We start from the raw sequence: 13,625 nt of genomic DNA, 5'->3' as shown, positions 1-13,625 counted from the left end.
AAATAAGCACTGTTAAAGTCAATGTTCTTCAAATTGTGACTATTAATGTCCAGTTCATGAGTCCAAATAACCCCCCAAATGGAAATTCCTCGCTATGACTATGAGCCTGATTACAAATTGAGTAATTTTCTCACAATTCAAACAACTAAAATGAATAAAAGATGAATGACCTTCCTTTTGTGGTATTGAACATTCTTATAAACTTTCATAGAGATCCGTTCACTTAAACTAAAGGCATTAAAAGTCCGGAAACCAAATGTATATTCAGACGACTAAGACACGGACAACAATGACAACATCAAAGCATTACACAAAGCCCAAATTTTGTTTTCGGTCGTATAAAAATTACCTGTTGGCTTAATCGGTAAATTTCTTTAGCAGCAAAAGCTGGCAAAGCTTGGAGACGTTCTCGTAAAATTTCTACTTGATCCTGAAGAGATTCATTTTCTTGTTGTAATTCTTGATTCTTTGTTTCTATCTGAAAATACAAATTGGCACATGGATATATAAGTTCTAATGAACTTGGTTTGCAAGATCAGTTCTGATTGGATAATGCATAAAATTACATGACATCAATACACCACTTTTTTTATCATTTTATAGCATTTTAGTTGTTATGAAAATTAAAAAATGCTGTTTTACTATTTGCACAGCTCAAAGAAAATAGAAATAAAATGTTGTAATTAAAAATGGCAATAGTGATTTATTTGGCTATAGTGATTAAATTTGGCAAAAGTGATTTAATTTGGCAAAAGTGATTTAATTTGTCAATAGTGATTTTAATACCTTACACATGTTTAAATATGCAAAGGAAGATTACAAATTTGATAGACAAGTTACAAGTAAATATGGTACAGTTGTATGAGTTAGTGAATAACAAAGATATGGTTAAAATCCAGTTGAGGTCCTTTCTTTGCACTGAATAATAACATAAGAGGAACCTATTTAACTGAACCATGAGTTGTGCATTTTGACAATACTGGAAAATCCCAAACTTTTTAAAATTTTCAAATCAATTTTAAATTAATTTGTGTCATCATTCATTTGCATTTAAAATTCCCAAATCTCTTTCTAATTCATGTCATGATTGATATTTGTGGGATGCTTCTATCAATATTACAATTAATCCAGTTAAAAGAATGTCAAAGATGTTACAAATTCATGTTTGACATTCAAAGTACTGCATTTCCATTTGAGCTTTAAATCCATTTTATGTTTTTACTAAAGAACAAAGACAAACATATCAGATAACTATATTTAATTTGATGACATCTCCGTCAATATTACATAATATCAGTTTGAATAATTTAGTCTCTTAAATGCATTCTGTCGAAAAAGGGGAGCATGTACTACAATAAATGTCATTTATTTACGAAAATTTTGATTATGAGAAGGTAGAGGTGTAATGCCTTACATCAAACACTGCATCAACATAAAAGGTAAGCAAAAAGATTATATACTTCAATAAAAGTCATTTATTTTACATTACTTTCTGATTTTGAGAAGTGGAGGTGCAATACCTCACATCAAACACTGTAAGAGGCAACTAACGAATACTTCAGCAAACGTCATTAATTTCAAATGACATTTTGATTTTGAGAACTTAGAGGTGTAATGCCTTGTAAACATCAAACATGGCATCTACATGGGCAACCAAAAGACTTTTTACTAAAATAAAATGTCATTTATTTTACATAACAACTCGATTTTAAGAACGTAAAGGTGTAATAGTTTACACTAAATACTGCATCTACATATAAGAGGTAACCAAAAGAATATATAGTACTATAACAATTGTCATTATTTCACATAACATTTTAACTTTGAGAAAGAAGAGGTGTAATGCCTTGCTACAAACACTGAAGCTATATAACAGGCTGGCAAAAGATTATATACTTCAACAAATGTCATTTATGCCAAACACTGAAGCTATATAACAGGCTGGCAAAAGATTATATACTTCAACAAATGTCATTTATGGCAAACACTGAAGCTAGTCCAGAGTGTTTAGATTTAGTCTGTTTTTTTCCTCATGCAAGTGTTTTTATCTGTTAAAATCTAGTCAGTAGTGCTTATAATTGCATACATGTAGCTGATTCTTTTAGGTATAAACACGACCTCTGCATTTACTTTGACCTTATTTTTACCTGTTGTAATTTAGATGTGACCCATTCCTTTATTTTACCAGCCTTTTCTTCTACCATCTTAGCATCATGTTGCCTTTGTAGTTTCTAAAATATAATATGTATACATAATCAAAATATCCAATTAAATATTTTAAGCAGATTACCAGATATTTCACTGGTCTTCCTTCATGTAGACATCTAAAGTAGAGCTTTTGAATGAGTTAAAATTATTGCATTTTCACCTTTTTGCATTCCATACTTTCTCCTTAAAGTTTAAAACGCACTCGACAGGTTTGGAGTTAAAACAATATATATACTGCAGCTGTGCTATTTGAGCAGTCAAATTGCATTGACTGTAAATTCATATGTGATATACAGTCACTGACCGTATATCACCTTGTTTAGGATACTGACAATGTTTTTCCGTAGAGTTTTATTTATGACTTCACTAAAACATACAGGTTCTCGGAAATTTTATATCTCCCGCTCAAATTAAATTAAGAAATTATGGTTTTAAGCCTAAATACTTCATTTAGAACAGTTATAAGATTTTTTTGATTGAGTTAAGTCTGCTAATTGATATTTTATCGTATGTTTTTATATGTTGTGATGTTATGCTATTGTTTCAGAAAAAGGGAGAAGGTTTGGGCCCATTAAAACGTTTAATCCCGCTGCAAATGTTTGCACCTGTCCTAAGTCAGGAATCTGATGTACAGTAGTTGTCGTTTGTTTATGTAATATATACGTGTTTCTCGTTTCTTGTTTTGTTTATATAGATTAGACCGTTGGTTTTCCCGTTTGAATGGTTTTACACTAGTAATTTTGGGGCCCTTTATAGCTTGTTGTTCGGTGTGAGCCAAGGCTCCGTGTTGAAGGCCGTACTTTAACCTATAATGGTTTAATTTTTAAATTGTTATTTGGATGGAGAGTTGTCTCATTGGCACTCACACCACATCTTCCTATATCTATAAGAGTTGCACTATATAAAGAATAACCATACATTGTCTCCAAATATCAATGTTATTTGTACTCGGCTCGAAAACAGGTAGAAATGCTTGGCACAGCCTTGCTTTCTACCTGTTTCTAAGCATTGTACAAATAAAATTGATATTTTGAGACAATATATGGTTATTCTATATATATCTGTCACCAGCAGGAGAGAGATAACAGATGCAGAAAATGGACTTTCCTTCCTTACAACAGGAACAAAAGCTGCAGGGATTAAGATGAGTAATCATCAATAATGCTGAAATTTTTGGTTCGTATTATTTAAAGAATGTGTGCACTTATCAGGGTTGGCAAAAACCCGGGTTTTATGAGTATTGCCCAGCCCAGTGGGAAATACTGGGAAAACCCGGGTTTTACTGGGTTTTAGTGGGTAATACTGGGCCACTTATATCAAGGAACATTAGTGTTATAATCTTAAACTTTATTTCAGGTCAAGGACAAGCTGCCTCTCCAGAGTTTTCTGTGTTTCCAATTGTAATCCAATAGAACCAAACTAATTCCTTTATTCACAACTTACAAAAGTATGAATACTGACTGTGGAATAAACAAGTGCTAATATATAATACCTGTTCTTCTAGATATAGCTGTAAAGATCTGATTTTCTCCTCTTTTTCTACACACTGTTTTTCTAGGATATGAATTCTACCATCCAATTCATCTGGCTGCATGTTAATGGCTGCTAACTGTTGTTCCATGATCTGTATCTAAAAAGAAAAGTCACAATTAGTTTACTATTTCCCCAAGTTCAATTATCCCATAAAACATCCCCCTTTAAACTTGTGTGGCTAAAATAAACATAAAAATGAGCCTGCAAGAAAACAAAGAAGTCTCTCAAGAATGAAAATAAGGTTGTACTGACTCTAATGTTGCTGAAAAGTATTGTAAAATGCAACTAAAGAAGGAAAAATATAGTTGATACATAAGTACATGTTTTGGATTTAATTTGATACTAATTTCTAGTTTATATATAAGAACGATACCTCAAAAAGGGTCAATAGCTAATTTCATTATACTTTCTTGTATATCAAGTCTTAGTGATGACATTTCCCTTTTACCTTTATAGTTTTCAAGATATTCCCAAATCACACGCGGGACAATACTCTAATAAGAAGAAACATAATGGTAAACTCATGTGGATAAGAAGTTCCTCTGAGTTACCTTGTGTCACTCATTCTTTACCTCACAGCAAATAATGATATTAAAGCAACATCTTATGACGTCATCATTGAGCACAAGTCAATATGCCTTTACGCTTCATGAAGGCATGACAAATCAATACTTTAAACAAAATTTAACATCTTGTATAGATAGGTTCAACAGAAAAACACCCAGTCAAAATTGACACCAAGATGAAATTAGATAACCAGCATTTATCATGCTTTTTTAAATATATGACTAAATTGCTAAAAGATTACCTCCTAAATTAGTGAAAATTCACATTCTGAATTGACAATAATTACTTGGTGTAAATAAGTTACACCCTTAAGGTGTATCTTGAATAAATATAAACTAACTTACAAATCTGCAAAACTTATCTAATCCTGATTTTTTTATTTTGTGAAGACAAGTCCTCACTTCTACACAAATTATTATTACAACATCATCTATTAAGATGAAGTTAGCCATCTGGTACATGAATTTTACACCAGCTTTGACAGGTAAATTACATAACAATAATTAGACATCAGGTTTACATAAATCTGAAATACTTAAGTCACTGTTCTCTTACATCATCCCCCTGACTTAATTAATCAATGGAGGGGATATGTCCTCACATTTAAATTATTCTTCTCTTACATCACTCTCCTGATTTGATTAAAAAATAGCTAGGAATAAGACACATTTTAGATCATTTTCATTTTAACATTTTTTGCCATATTTCTTCCAATCTTAAAATTCTTTCCATGAAAAATGCATGAAGAATTTGGATGTGAATTGATGGTTTGGTACTTGGAATTATTTTACTCTTACATCACTCCCCTGATTTGAATAAATGATAGGAATATAGTGTTCTCACATTTAAATTTTTCTACTCTTACATCACCCTGATTTGAATTAATGATAAGAATAATGTCCTCACATTTAATTTATACAACTCTTACATCGCCCCCTGATTTGAAGCAATGGTATGTCCTCACATTTGAATTATTTTACTCTTACATCAACCCCTGATTTGAAGCAATGATAGGGATATATATGTGCCCTCACATTTGAAAAATGTTTACTCTTACATCTACCCCCTCCCAAATTATGAATCAATGGTAGGAACATATATGTTCTCACCCACCACCCTTGCTGATTTGAATTATTGTACATTTACATCTCCCCCTGATTTGAATCTATGATAGAAATAATGTGTCCTCACATCTAAATAATTTTACTTTTACGTCACCATGCAGCCTCCTAGTCCAAGACCACAATTGTCGTCTCTTGATTTTTGTTGTCCACAAACGTGGTCCCTAGTGTGGACAGTGTGTTACTTGCCAATTTCATTTAAACCACTTTCAAATGTATTTCTCCATGTTTTATGCCTCAAATAGTTAGTCAAGGAATGCAATGACACCGTCAAAAACTTTGGGTAATGAATTTAAAAGTAAAGTAGTGATTTGGTTCAGTTGAAAAAAGTTGAAAATTAGCACATCGAAAGGTATCAAACGATTTCAAGACCCCCTTAACATAAAATTGTCCATATTTTGAGTTAGAGCTAATGAAGTTTTTTTTATAATTTTGATATAATTTGTCCCAAAAGTAGTGCAACACACTGTAAAAAAATTATTGAGAAAGCGCAGGTGGGATTTTTTTAATTTGCATTGATAGTCTAAACTCTATAAAATAATCAAATAATTGTGGTCTGGGACCTCCTGATAAATTAATGATTTGAATATTATCCTCTCATTTGAGTTATCAGTATTTGAGGAGAATGAACAGTTTGGTACTTGGATTTGATTTGATTGTTTTAACGCCACTTTTAAGTTCCGCATTAAGGCTATTTTTGTGACTGCCAGTTTTTATTGATGGAGGAAGCTAGAGTGTCTTGAGAAAAACACCAACCTTTAATAGGAAAACTGACAATCCTTGTCAATAGCGATTAGAGTCTAGTGCACCCGCTAAAAACTGGATTCGAGCTTATAACCTCAGTGTTGACTGGCTAGTGATTGCAGTAGTAACTATGTAGACCTCTCAGCCATAGAGGCCCCTATTTGGTTCTTGAAAGGTTTGTATATTGACAATATATCTTAATCACTCAAATTTTGTGGTGCTGATGTCAAAAATAATGTAACACTACAAACCAATTGAGCTATGAAATAAAAAAAATGCTGAAATTATTGTAGACAAATGAATAACAATGATGTGGCAAAAAAAAATATCTAAATTTTAATTTTTGTTACTGTTTGTTATAAGTTTTGAAATATAAGAATACTTCACAAATTCAATATAATTGCAGTTTCTTGTAAAATTGAGCCACTGCCTTGTAATCATCAATCAGTGAAATGTGTTAGCATATATATTTTTCTCTAAGTTCTAGCTTAACTCAATAGAATAATTATAGAATGGGGTAATTTCCCAATTGTATTGAACATTGGAATTTTTCAAAGATTATAACATAAGCACTTGTTTTGAAGGTTACCTTTCAAAGCATGGCACTTTTTGACAATTTTTATTTTTCTGGCCAAACTACATAAACATGAAACCACAAAGATTTTGTTTTCACCTTTTGAACAATTCATTGCACAAATTTCATTCATATGGTGAATTATAAAAAAAAGGTTCATATTAGTAAAAAATAAATTACAGCTGGTTTTATACATAATAACAGGTGATTAAACTTTACAATTGTATTGTGTCACAGTGACAGGTGTTATTTGCTGGATCAGTATTACATAGTTAAAGGTAACTTCTGTTTAAAAAAATGTAAATTTGAAACTTTGCAATAATACTACATTTATCATTTTAACGATTTATATAAAAGTGTGGTTTTCATAAAATTGACAAATATGGTGTCACAATGTTAATATTAAATAATATTTCTGTCTCTGTTAAATATTACATTACACGATTTATAAAAACTATCCCTTTTAACTGTTGCAAGTTGTAACAGTATTGAATTTTTTATTGTAAAACCTTTAAATTGTTTTTAGATTTTCCTTGTTCATATTTTCGAAATTGTTAAAAATGTATTTCCTTAAATATAAGATACTTCCTTCTCTTATGTTATTGCCAGGAAAATAAATGTTTGGTTTTCTTAAGGAACACCTTCCTTGTTTTTCAAATTTCTTTTTATTCTTAAAATTTTAGTTTTTTGCAATTTTTATGAAAGCCATCAAAACAAACTAACTTCACTGCATATGGGGCTTAGAAACTCTGGAAAATACTGCACTGTATGGGAATCTGCAGACATTTAATTAACCCTTGTAATTTTCTCATTTTTTATATAGATTAGACCGATGGTTTTCCCGTTAGAATGGTTTTACACTACATTGTAGTAGTTTTGGGGGCTCTTTAAAACTTGCTGTTTGGTGTGAGTCTAGGTTCCGTGTTGAAGACCATACCTTGACATAATATGGTTTACTTTTATAAATTCTGACTTGGATGGAGAGTTGTCTCATTGGCACTCATACCCAATCTTCCTATATCTATATAGTTTATTTTTTATGTTTAGTGAATACATTATACTGACTAACTCATGTTTGGTCCCTTCTTGACTTGCTTAGACAGAGGATGGAGCACACAAATCAGAGGCATATTTAAAGGAGGGGGAGAGGGTATGGGGGGTTGGAACCCCCTTTTTTTTGACAATCAATGCATTTGATGGGGACATAATAGTTGAACCCCCCCTTTATTAAGAGTTGGGACCCCCCCCCCTTTTGAAAATTGCAAGATCAGCCCTACAAATAACAATGGTGACCTCCACTAAGCAATGTTTTTTCATACACAATATTCATATGAAATAAAGTACCCATATTTGTGACCTAAAAGTTCTTAAGATCACATTTTATAATTTTTGGTTTGAATGCTTGGAGGGTACCAGTTTTTGTGGATTGGGGAGGGGGGGGGGTGGAATCCTATTTTTCGTGGATTCTTGATATCATGTTTTTGCTAAAAGGCTCTGTACAATAGACATTTTTGAATACATTTAAATTCATGGTTCATCTTCATTCATAAAAGTGTACCCTACGTATAATAATGACTTTCCTTGTACATAAAACTAGCTACTCCAAAAATCCTTTGGTTTAAAAAAAAAAGCGCTCATTTAACAAATCCCCATTCTACACTTTAGTACAATAAATTTTACAAGCAAGTCTAAACTTAAAAATTTTAGGTAAAAAAAATAAATTTGGTGACAACCATAACTAAAAATATATTCAATTAATAAATCATTATAAAAATAATAAATGTAAATTTTAACCACAGCCACCAGCTGACAATTGTTCTTATTAAGAATTCAATCAAAAAGAATATTACCTTATTAATTCTGTAAAAGAAAGCACTCCTATCTTGTGGACTGAACATTTTTGTATCACTTCCTGACAAAACATCGCAAACGGACCCGGTTTGTAAAACGATAGCTGTAGATGTGTTATTTTAATAAATGAAAAATTACACATCAATAGTCTAGACCCCTAAACAATAACAGTATGATTACATAACAAAATTCAACTGCAAGAAAAAAAATATGGTAATTAATGAAAGAAGGGGCTCATTAAATTAGGAAAAAATTAAACAAAGACCTGTATGTTTACAGTCGAGAGATTTAATGTCAAAGGTTGCATATTTGTATTTAATTGTAAATTTTTGCTGTGATCTTAGGGTGACATCCCACTTTGTTGTATACCACCAGAGACTTATAATTAACAATGTGACATTGTTCTATAATTATAGGGCTTCAAGGACGGGTTTTATTCAGTAGGTGCACTTTAATGCACTTCGTTGTTACTTATTCATTCCGCATTTACTGAATTTATTTATGTCAGTTGACAGACATAATAACTGAATTTTATAAATATATAATTCTCCTCAAGCATTATGTGTTTTTAAACTTAAATTTTTAATTTTTAGTTCATTTTAAACAAATGTATAGTGCTGACATGAATTTGTGGTCTTTGATATAACCTCACTGCCTCATCAGGTTACAATGTTTGGCAAATAGATAAATATGAACAAAAATAAATAATCTTCATTTAGAGAAAAACAAATTATGCTTTCCATAAAAAGATAATTGTCCATCTCTGATGATGGTATTAATGATATAAAAGAAGATGAGGTATGATTGCCACCAAGACAACTCTTCACAAGATACCAAATGACAGAGAAATTAACATGTACACTGCTTTCAACAATAACCAAAGCCCATAGTCCATACTTAAACTTACTATCATGGAGGACCTTTCATAAATCTTCCCTAGCTACTACCTTGTTTAGTTAAATGACAAGGGTAACTTTTGGCAACATATGTTAAACTTTATCAATATAAATAACAAGAAGGCCACAATTTGGATTTTAAATAGATATTTAAAAAAAAAAAGCCTTATTGCTAGGTATAACAAATATCTGCATCACAGTAGACTTAAGGGTGGAAAGTCAGAATAGTTTAGAGATATTGCCAAAAATACAATGATTGTGTTCCTTTTTTGCACCTAACAGCTTTGGGAAAACCTTGACCACAACCTACGATCCATAATAATCTGAAACCAAAGTATGCCAAGGTTTATATTAACATGTATATACATAGCTTTTTGGTTCAGGGGCTGGCATATTTTTTATCCAATCAGAATAAAATATAAAAATATTTTCTAAAAGACTCTTCAAAGTCTTAATCTATTTTTAAACCTGAGCTCATCTTAGCCTTTGTTGACATTAAATGACATGTTTTTAATTTAAAAGATATATCTAGAAACATATGGTTATCCTGAAATTACAATTTTTTTATGTTTATACACAGACTATGACAAATATAGGAAATCAAATATCAGCAAAGAAAAACTATTTTCCTCAATCCAAAACAATAAATGAATCCAAGATAGTTTTTGTCCATACCTTATCTGCAGCTGTCTTTGCTTCATATTCTGCTTCTAGTTTCTTTCCCTCCAAATCTTTTACCTGAAAAATGGAGAAAAGACAAGATGCAATGAAATGAAAATAACACTGTTATAGTGTCACTGTCTGAAGTGTTGTTCTGAACCTTTACCAGGAAATAATCAACCCCAAACATTCAAGAGCCAAGGATGTATAATAAAAGGGTAGAAAAGGGAGGATGGTATTCAGTGGTTCTCTGAAAGAAGACAATTGTATGTATTCCCATCTAGGAGGGTCCCATGCTAAACTAAGTACCCCGATGTCTGCCATCTTGGATGATGGATTGGATACAAACTGAAAGTAACAAGACTTGGTCAGCACCTCATAAAGAACATTCATGCTATGTTTGGTTTCATTCCATTCGGTGGTTCTCTAGGAGAATTTCAAAATGTAAAAAGTTAACAACGTTGTCAGATGACAACGAAGGACGACAGACGACAAGTGATGATAATATAAGTGCCAGGTGAGCTAAAAGGGATGGTCTAGGTACCACTTTTACTCTTAAAGCCTATATATGGCAAGCATAATTAAAATCAAGGGATTTGATGTCATTTGTTAACCATGCATATATATGAGCCTTCTTCTCAATTGGATAATACTACCGAAGTTAACATCTCACTCATCCCCAGCATAATAAACGAGTCTAATAACATGTATAATGGGTATGTCTATAAAGCATATAAAGTCAAAGAATCTATTGATGGATAAAAAACAATGTAGTTAATCAGACTTGTAACATGATTTATGGCTCTTTCATTGAGAAACTAAAGACAATGTTTGACTTAGGAATGGGTCAATATTTGTCTTATCTAACTACAAGATCAATGGTGGAATAGGTCAATATTTTGTCTATCTATCAATGGTTGTTATCAGAAAACATGGAATTTACTTACCATACCACATCTTCTTATAGATCTATTTGCCCTTACAATGTTTAAAGTAAAATAAGGTATTATTTTTATTGAAAAGAACTTTTGTACTGTTATGTTCTTGAGAAACCCTCCTTTTTATATGATCAATGATATAAAATAACTTATCTCATATATATATCTTGGGTATTTTTCTATTGATTGTTTTTGTAAAATCAGCTATTTTTATGATGATTTGGTAATTAATGATTAAATACTGTAAAAACAAGCTACATATCATTATCAAAACAAGTTGAAACTGTAATCTTAGTATTGCTATGATACCTCACTGTAATTTGTAAGTATTTGGTAAACATGAATTTGATGAGTGATAGATGTCAAAACTCATCACACAGAATAACATGATGCTCAAATGAAAGTTGAATCCTAATAATTAAGAAAAAAACTGTCATGACTAAAACTTTATACAGAGCCATTTTGTGTAGGAATTCAAAGTATTTGAAACAGAAAGTGGACTAGCTATCAATCTGGTAATACAACATCAATATGAACATGATCACATGTAACTAAATGCCAAATTTCAGGATGCTCTGATTTGAAGTTGAAGAGAAAACTGCAACAAAAATGTTAAAGAACAGAACTGTATTGAGGGAAATCAGAAGGAGGGAGCGATGTGAACCAACTCTTTTCAGGTTGGTTACAAGAAGGAAAGTAGTATTGCACATATTAAACATTGGTATATCAATTGACGAAAATGAAAACCCAAGATTCTGTACCACCAGATTATAAATTGGAAGGTCTTTGCAAATGTGAGCACAACCATAACTTATAAAAGATTGCTTCAAAGCACTGGTAACTCGCCCAGGAAAATGGATCAACATCCTTGCCCTTCATTAATCAGAACTAAAATCAGAATTGAATTCAGTTAACACCCACTGATTATTTCTTTGTAAATTCTAACATATGATTTTTATCAGCATAAAAACATAAATCTTATCTAATTCTTAGATGTAGACTGTATATCGTAACCCCAGCAGAAATGCAGGTTTTACAATTTAGAATATTTTCCCACGATTTTTAACTGGAATAATTCCAAAAAGTGGGTATTTCATCTGCTACATAGCTTAATGAAGAACAATTAAGCATTGCCTGATATGATGAAGAATGCATAAACAATATTTTAAGTAGTTTTCACATAAGTTTTCAATCAAGCTTTGATTGTCAACCGTTTATCTGGCATTCCAATACACAATAGCTTCTTGGCAGATAAAAGAAATATGGTGCTCATATAAAAACGCTTTGAACTTTTAATGAGGTAACAACTTTTTCATCTGTTATCTGTTTAAAAAATTAATACTATTTATATCTGAGAAATTTTTGGGATAAAAAGATAGCACTAAAGCACTGTAAGACAGCTGGCTGAGTTTCAGATGGTATCAATGACTTTTGGGAATAATAGGTTGTATTAGTCATCTAGTATTATGCAATAATCTCCCTGGTTCATGAATTGGGAGGTAAACTGCAAAATTCAATACTTTTGCTTAAGAAAGAGTGAATTATTCTGCAAAGATAATGTACAGGTTCTATACACAATACTTTATTTAAGAACCCTTAATTGCTTAAAAAGTAATCACATCACAAATATAAATACATTGAACAGATTGAAAATATATTATTGATATTGAATAAATACAGTTTTGTATAAGTTGATACATGTATTTTCATCTACTTAGAAATTATTATTTTTTCATTTACCGGTATGTAAAGTAATCAATGAGTGATGAAACACCAGATTTCTATGTTCAGCAAACAGTCACTAACATGTTTAACCCCACCACATTATATATGTATGTGCCAGTCCCAAGTCCTGAGCCTGTTATTTAGTGGTTGTCATTTGTTTATGTGAAACACAATTGTTTTTTGTTCATTTTTTTATGTAAATAATGCCGGTTGTTTTTACTCGTTTGAATTGTTTTACATTGTCATTTTAAGGGCCCTTAAAAAGCTGACTATGCGGTATGGGCTTTGCTCATTATTGAAGGCAATATGATGACCTATATAGTTGTTAATTACTGTGTCATTTTGGTCTCCTGTGAAGAGTTGTCACAGTGGCATTTTTTATAACTGCTTTTTTAAATTTTTTATCTTTCTTTAAGTATTGAGAACCTTATGGACAATACGATTGTTTGATACATTTGTCTCAGACATATAACTGGCAGCTAGGGATTATTTTAGTTCTACTTTCTATCACTACAAAAATCAGTCCAGCTTAAAGGTGGATTGCTCCCTGAACAATAATAAGTATTCCAATATAAGTATGATTTGTTTTCTAATCACCAAAATTTGCCCAAGCATTACAATTAAAGCTGATTGCAGACATATATTCTTTTATATTCTTTTTATAGAATACTTAAGATTTGATTGGACAAAATAAATAGTCAAGATGTCAATTTTGATTACAATGCATGTTCAAAGTAATTTCCTAAGCAAGTTTGTTTAAGGAATAATATGGAATAAAGTTTTAGGAATGATGAAAACCAATTTGCCT

General features: G+C 31.3%; 1 protein-coding gene across 2 annotated transcripts in view; it reads right to left on the bottom strand.

The window, feature by feature from the left end:
• Positions 1 to 13,625, bottom strand: part of LOC134701366 (pleckstrin homology domain-containing family H member 1-like) — a 52,848-nt gene that overhangs the window by 23,038 nt on the left and 16,185 nt on the right. For both annotated transcript variants that reach the window (XM_063562504.1, XM_063562505.1), the window contains 4 exons: positions 10,170 to 10,232; positions 3,701 to 3,838; positions 2,148 to 2,231; positions 350 to 478 (listed from right to left, as the gene is read on the bottom strand). In XM_063562504.1, the coding sequence (XP_063418574.1) occupies positions 350 to 478; positions 2,148 to 2,231; positions 3,701 to 3,838; positions 10,170 to 10,232 (414 nt within the window). The remainder of the gene's footprint in view (positions 1 to 349; positions 479 to 2,147; positions 2,232 to 3,700; positions 3,839 to 10,169; positions 10,233 to 13,625) is intronic.

Source organism: Mytilus trossulus, unplaced genomic scaffold (genome assembly GCF_036588685.1).
Source record: "Mytilus trossulus isolate FHL-02 unplaced genomic scaffold, PNRI_Mtr1.1.1.hap1 h1tg000244l__unscaffolded, whole genome shotgun sequence".
Lineage (NCBI taxonomy): Eukaryota > Metazoa > Mollusca > Bivalvia > Mytilida > Mytilidae > Mytilus > Mytilus trossulus.
Note: the sequence above shows the minus strand (reverse complement) of the source record. Positions and strands in the feature narration are given on the sequence as shown.